The 6,000-nt window shown below is 44.6% G+C and overlaps 1 protein-coding gene across 5 annotated transcripts in view; it reads left to right on the top strand.

The window, feature by feature from the left end:
- The first annotated feature begins 206 nt into the window (after nt 1-206).
- The window catches only part of SANBR (SANT and BTB domain regulator of CSR), a 67,046-nt gene continuing 61,252 nt past the window's right edge, over nt 207-6,000 (top strand). Inside the window, exons 1-3 of one of the 5 annotated variants that reach the window (XM_058551152.1) lie at nt 207-324; nt 3,002-3,138; nt 5,447-5,571. In XM_058551152.1, the coding sequence (XP_058407135.1) occupies nt 5,512-5,571 (60 nt within the window). In that variant the 5' untranslated portion in view covers nt 207-324; nt 3,002-3,138; nt 5,447-5,511. Of the gene's footprint in view, nt 325-624; nt 758-3,001; nt 3,139-5,446; nt 5,572-6,000 lie in introns of those variants that run through there. The other 4 variants (XM_058551153.1, XM_058551156.1, XM_058551154.1 and 1 more) reach the window with 4 other exon arrangements.

The raw sequence follows: 6,000 nt of genomic DNA, 5'->3' as shown, positions 1-6,000 counted from the left end.
GAAGCGGATGGTAAGGGCAAGGCAAGGCGGCTGCTTGCCGCGGCGGCTCGTCCGCCTCCCTCTCGCCCCGCAGGAGCTCGTCGCTCATTGGCTCCGCCGCTGTGGCGCTGGCCCGCGATTGGCAGGGCAGCGTTGGGCCCGGCGCTGCCCCGCCCCCCGGCGCTGGTCCCTCTGCCACTGCCTGCGAGTCGGTGGGGGATGCTTCTGGGGGTGCTGTCGACAGCGTTGCGGGCCGGCTCGCGGGAGCTTCATGGCGCGAGCGCGGGCGGTGCGGGCCGCTGCAGATGACGGAGGTGCAGCGAGCGGCGCTGCGGCCCTGTGGAGGTGAGCGAGACGCCGAGGGGGGTCGGGTGGCGGCTCTGGGGCGGGAAGGGCTGCGAGGGGCGGTATCGCTGGCCCCCGCGCGTTCCCGCCGCGGCCTCCTCCCACGCGGGCCGGGCCGGGCCGGGCCGGGGTTCCGCTCGCCCAAACGCCTCCGAACGCCCCCACGCGCAGCCCGCGGGCCCTGCCCGCTCCAGATCCCATCAGCACGTTCCGCCCGCTCACCAGCTGAGGGAGCCCCAGCGTCAGCCCGCCCGGCCGCGCCCCGGGTCTGCCCCGCGTCTTCCCACAGCTTCGCCCCGCTGCCCGGCGCCTTTGTCCCCCTCGCCGCTCGCTGCGTGCCCCGAAAGTTCCTGCCCCTACGGGAGAGGCCGGGAGACCGCGAAGGTCTGGGGTGCCCTGAGGACGCGCCGCGCAGTGAGCCTCTGGGCTGAAGGTTTGCAGGGCTTTGATGTATTCATCCTGGCGGGCCGATGTGCTTCTCCTTCCTGCTTCACGATGAAAGCCAAATGCCTCCGTTCTCATTTGTGGTCAGGAAGCCTGGGCTCGAGGCGTCACCCCTGGTGGGATGTCACCTCCCACCCTGTGATGCCAAAGGCATTTGACCTGCCCTACCGGCCCTCCTAGCTTCCCATCTTACCACTGCCGAGGGAAAAATAAACTCTGTCTACAAGAGCCTTTTTCTATTTGGGGGAAAAAAAAAAAAATCAGACGCCAATCGTGGACCTCGATTTGGTCTTAATTAATTAATTAATTAGATTGGTCTTCTTAATACATTTAAATAAACCAAGATTGTGGGAATGGGGGAGGGGACGTGACGTGTGTTCTTAAAAAGTAATGTATTAAACAAATAGAATTTTTATTTATGGTAAATAAGACGTTTCACATTAAACATTAACTTTTTAAAAAAATATTTTATCATGAATGAGTAGATTTAGTAGTAATTTGAGCTTCAAACTTTTTCTTATTGTCACAGTTTTTGATGTTTATTTTTTTTTCCAGAATGGGGTGCACTGTGACAGCTATTCCGAGGGAATTTTTGTGTTATTAAGGATTATCTGTCAATGCTGTGCCTTTCGTACTTAACATTCAGACTCTAAGGAATGCTTTCTTGAACTTTCGTTTTACTGGAATTAATACTGGGTAGTCTTCCCTTGCTTGATATGATTCAATTGTGTAAAGAAAATGTCAACAGAAAAAAATTTTTTCACATCTAGATGATTTAAATAATTCTTAAACATGTATAAGTGAGTATCATATTTGAAATATACATACAAGTTTTAAAGTATTTGATCTGGACAGTATTTGTGATTAGCTAACAGGTGCCTGCCTGCATATTGTAGGCCACAATAAATATTTTAGAAATTTTATTATTTTTTTATTTTTATTTATTTATTTTTTTGAGGACGATCAGCCCTGAGCTAACATCTGTGCTAATCCTCCTCTTCTTGCTGAGGAAGACCAGCTCTGAGCTAACATCTATTGCCAATCCTCCTCCTTTTTTTCTTTCCCCCAAAGCCCCAGTATATAGTTGTATGTCATAGTTGCACATCCTTCTAGTTGCTGTATGTGGGACGTGGCCTCAGCATGGCCTGACAAGCGGTGCGACGGTGCGCGCCCGGTATCCGAACCCCGGGCTGCCAATAGCTGAGCGCGTGCACTTAACCGCTAAGCCATGCGGCCAGCCCCCTATTTTAGAAATTTTAAATGAATCTTTTTTTTTTTTTTTTTTTTTTTTGTGAGGAGATCAGCCCTGAGCTAACATCCGCCAATCCTCCTCTTTTTTTGCTGAGGAAGACGGCCCTGGGCTAACATCTGTGCCCATCTTCCTCCACTTTTTTATATGGGACGCCGCCACAGCATGGCTTACCAAGCAGTGCGTCGGTGCGCGCCCGGGATCCGAACCAGCGAACCCCGGGCCGCCGCAGCGGAGCGCGCGCACCCAACCGCTTGCGCCACCGGGCCGGCCCCTTAAATGAATCTTTTAAGTGAAGAAAAAACAACACCCAGGTCCTTGCCCTGAATTCTGTTTTAGACTTTATACTGAGGTCTAAACAAATTATAATAAAATACCTCGTGCCCTACCATACATCTCAAATTGTGTGGTATGAAAAGTGTTGATGTGCTAGGCACACAAGTAGAGAACAGTGAAGTTCTGTAAAATCTGTTTTCGACTGGACTCAAGGCCAGTGTTTTATAGTTATTAAGTTCTTGGAAATTTTTTATGCCAATGGTAGCCAAAATAGAAAGGGGAAAAAATAGTAGTAGTAATAAAATAGTAATAAATTATTTTTTGAACACCGTTTGTATGCCAAGTAGTGTGCTGGGTGCTTTATGTATATTATTATTTACTCTTTATAGTAACCCAAAGGTAAGTATTATTTTCCTTATATTATAGCTGAGACAATTGAAACTATGGGTTGTACTGCTGGAAGTGGTAAAGCTGGATAAGAATCTAGGTCTGACTTTCTACTCATTTTGTTGAGAGCATACTTCACTGGAAAGTTGCTGTCTCTCCTTTTAATTGTCACATTTATCTTCATGAATCTGTTTAATCTGAGGATCTCTGGAATGGTAATGTTACTACTACAAATATATAGTCCTTACTGTGTGCCAGGTAGCACTGTCCATATATCCTCAAAAGTATGTGGGCTAGCTACTATAATTCTTTGTTTTACAGATGAGGAAATTGAGGCATAGCGATAAGTAATCTGAACCAGATAATACCCTAAGTGTTAGAACCCAGAGGAAAATTTGGGCAGTCTGGCTCCAGAGTCTATACTCTTATCCTCAACACGATTCTGGCCCATCAACAAGGTACCTCTCTGGTTGCTAAGAAGCTATGATTTTAGAGTGCTTAGGGTTTTTCTTTTTAACATACTTTTTTTTGTGTGAGGAAGATCATCCCTGAGCTAACATCCATGCCAATCCTCCTCTCTTTTTGCTGAGGAAGACAGGCTCTGAGCTAACATCTATTGCCAATCCTCCTCCTTTTTTTCCCCTTTTTCTCCCCAAGGCCCCAGCAGATAGTTGTACGTCATAGTTGCACATCCTTCTAGTTGCTGTATGTGGGACGCCGCCTCAGCATGGCCAGACAAGTAGTGCATACGTGCGCACCTGGGTCCAAACCCGGGCCGCCAGTAGCAGAGCGCGCGCACTTAACCGCTAAGCCACGGGGCCGGCCCCTCTTTGTTTCTTTTTAATGTTCATGCAGAAGCGTATAGGATAATTTCATGATGTCTACCACCTGATGTCCTATACCAGTATTTTATGTAAACAATTACGTAGTACTAATCATAGTTAACACTTACTGAGAGCTTCTGTATTCCAACTCCCCATTCCAGCATTTAAACATCTCACGTAATCCTCAGCACGGTCCTAGGAGATAATGCTGTTATTTTATGCTTCATGACATTTGTGAGGCACTTTTATTGTCTTCAGAGTGATTTCACAAAATAATCCCTTTGATTCTCTCTACACTGTCAGTCAGAGGTATTACCATCACTTAATTTTATTGCCGAAGTAATGGTATTACCATCACCTAATTTTATTGCTGAAGTTCAGATAACTTGCCTTGACTAGCATGTGTGGGGTTAAAACTCAACCCAGAGCTTCAGACTCCTGTATACACTACTTTTTCCACTGTACTTGTCTGTCAGTGAACCTTTGCCTTATACTTCTTGTCCTAAAATAGGTAATATTTTTCCATAAGAACAGCTTATATTTGCCTTATACTTCTTGTCCTAAAATAGGTAATGTTTTTCCATAAGAACAGCTTATATTCCCAACCCAGAATTCAACATTAATTAAATCGTAGATATGACTAGTCATAAATCTTTATCATTATTTTCGTCTATAAATGTATATTCTGGGCTGGCCTCGTGTCTTAGCGGTTAAGTGCGCGTGCTCTGCTGCTGGCAGCCGGGGTTCGGATCCCGGGTGCGCACCGATGCACCGCTTCTCCGGCCATGCTGAGGCCGCGTCCCACATGCAGCAACTAGAAGGATGTGCAGCTGTGACATACAACTATCTACTGGGGCTTTGGGGGGGAAAAAATAAATAAATAAATCTTTTAAAAAAATAAAAATAAAAAAATAAATGTATGTTCTAACTTCAGATATGGTGCCTGGCACATAGTGGGTGCTCAGTAAGTGTTTGAATAAAATAAGAAATGTCTCATATACATTAATACAAAAAAGGTTCTTAAAATTATTATTATTTTTTTTTTGGTGAGGAAGATTGGCCCCATGCTAACATCTGCTGCCAATCTTCCTCCTTTTGCTGAGGAAGATTGTCCCGGAGCTAACATCTGTGCCACCCTTCCTCTATTTTGTATGTAGCACACTGCCACAGCATGGCTTGATGAGTGGTGTGTAGTCCACGCCCAGGATCCAAACCGGTGAACCCTGGGCTGCCTAAGTGGAGCACATGAACTTAACCACTACGCCACTGGGCTGGTTCTATTCTTTTTATAGGATTTTAGGGTTTTATAAATTTATATAATGTTATAAACCAATGTTGCCACAATAAAAAACAAGGGAAAAAAATTGTTTCATCGTATCATAACTAACTTCAAAATGTGTTAGACTCTGTCTCTCTCCACCCTAAGGCATCATTCCCAACCTGCTAGCTCCCCTTTACTGTACCTCTTGTATGTAATGGAAAAAGCATGGATTTGAGAGTCGGTTTTACCTGGGTTTGAATCCTTGCTCTGCCTCTTGTTATCTCTGTGGCCTTGTACAAATTACTTATCTTCTTCATCTTGTAATATTGGGGAGAGCACCTGTCTTGTAGGGATGTGGTGAGAATTTATTGAAATAACTTACATAAAAGATTTAGCACAGTTCCAGGCTCCTAGTAAATACTCAGTAAATAACACCTGTTTATCTGTCCCTCCTCTCCCCTCCATGGCTGTTCTCTGCTTTGGCTCTCAGCGAATGATGTTAAAATTGTCTACTAGTATCCCTCACCAGACCATAAACTCCTTTAGGACGGGGACTATGCCATATTTATCTTTGTATCCCTGACGCTTGGCTCATAGTTGGGACTCACTAAATGTTTGTTGAACTCCATTCATTTGGGAAGCCACTTAAGGCTTTTTTCTTCATGATCCTATTGCCTGAAGATCTTGGACACCCTTGGTCACTGGATATGTAACTCAAGAGCTCCTGGATTGAACTAGAGGATGTGATGGGAAGAGAGATGGGTGGGGAGCCAGGTGAAGAAGCAAGAGAAGCCTCCCTTCTGCAGGTGTGAGTATGTATGTTTAGGTGTGTGGAGGTGCCTTGGCTTTTTATATATGAGTGTCAGCGTGTGTATAAGGATTAAACCTTATCAGGCCAATTGTGACATTGCCTCTGAAGGCAAGGAAGAAGAGAAGAACTTTCCAAAAGTTGTTTCAAACATATAAAAATAATACTAATTACAGTTGTTGATATAATATTCCCGCCATTCATAACTAATAATCACACAGCACAATAATGATGATTATACTTATCCTAAAATGTCAGATTAACTGGGTTTTAAATTTCGTTTGATTACCTCAGTAAAAATTAAGTATGTTCAGCCTTCATTATTTGTAGCATGGATATTCATGCACAGAAAAATAAAAGAAATATTGCTTAGGACTAGAATGAAATTATAATTCTTTTTAACCAGCTATTTTTTTTACGGTTTAGT

This window comes from Diceros bicornis, chromosome 12, assembly GCF_020826845.1.
Source record: "Diceros bicornis minor isolate mBicDic1 chromosome 12, mDicBic1.mat.cur, whole genome shotgun sequence".
Taxonomy (NCBI): Eukaryota; Metazoa; Chordata; class Mammalia; order Perissodactyla; family Rhinocerotidae; genus Diceros; species Diceros bicornis.
This window is presented reverse-complemented; position numbering and strand designations above follow the sequence as displayed.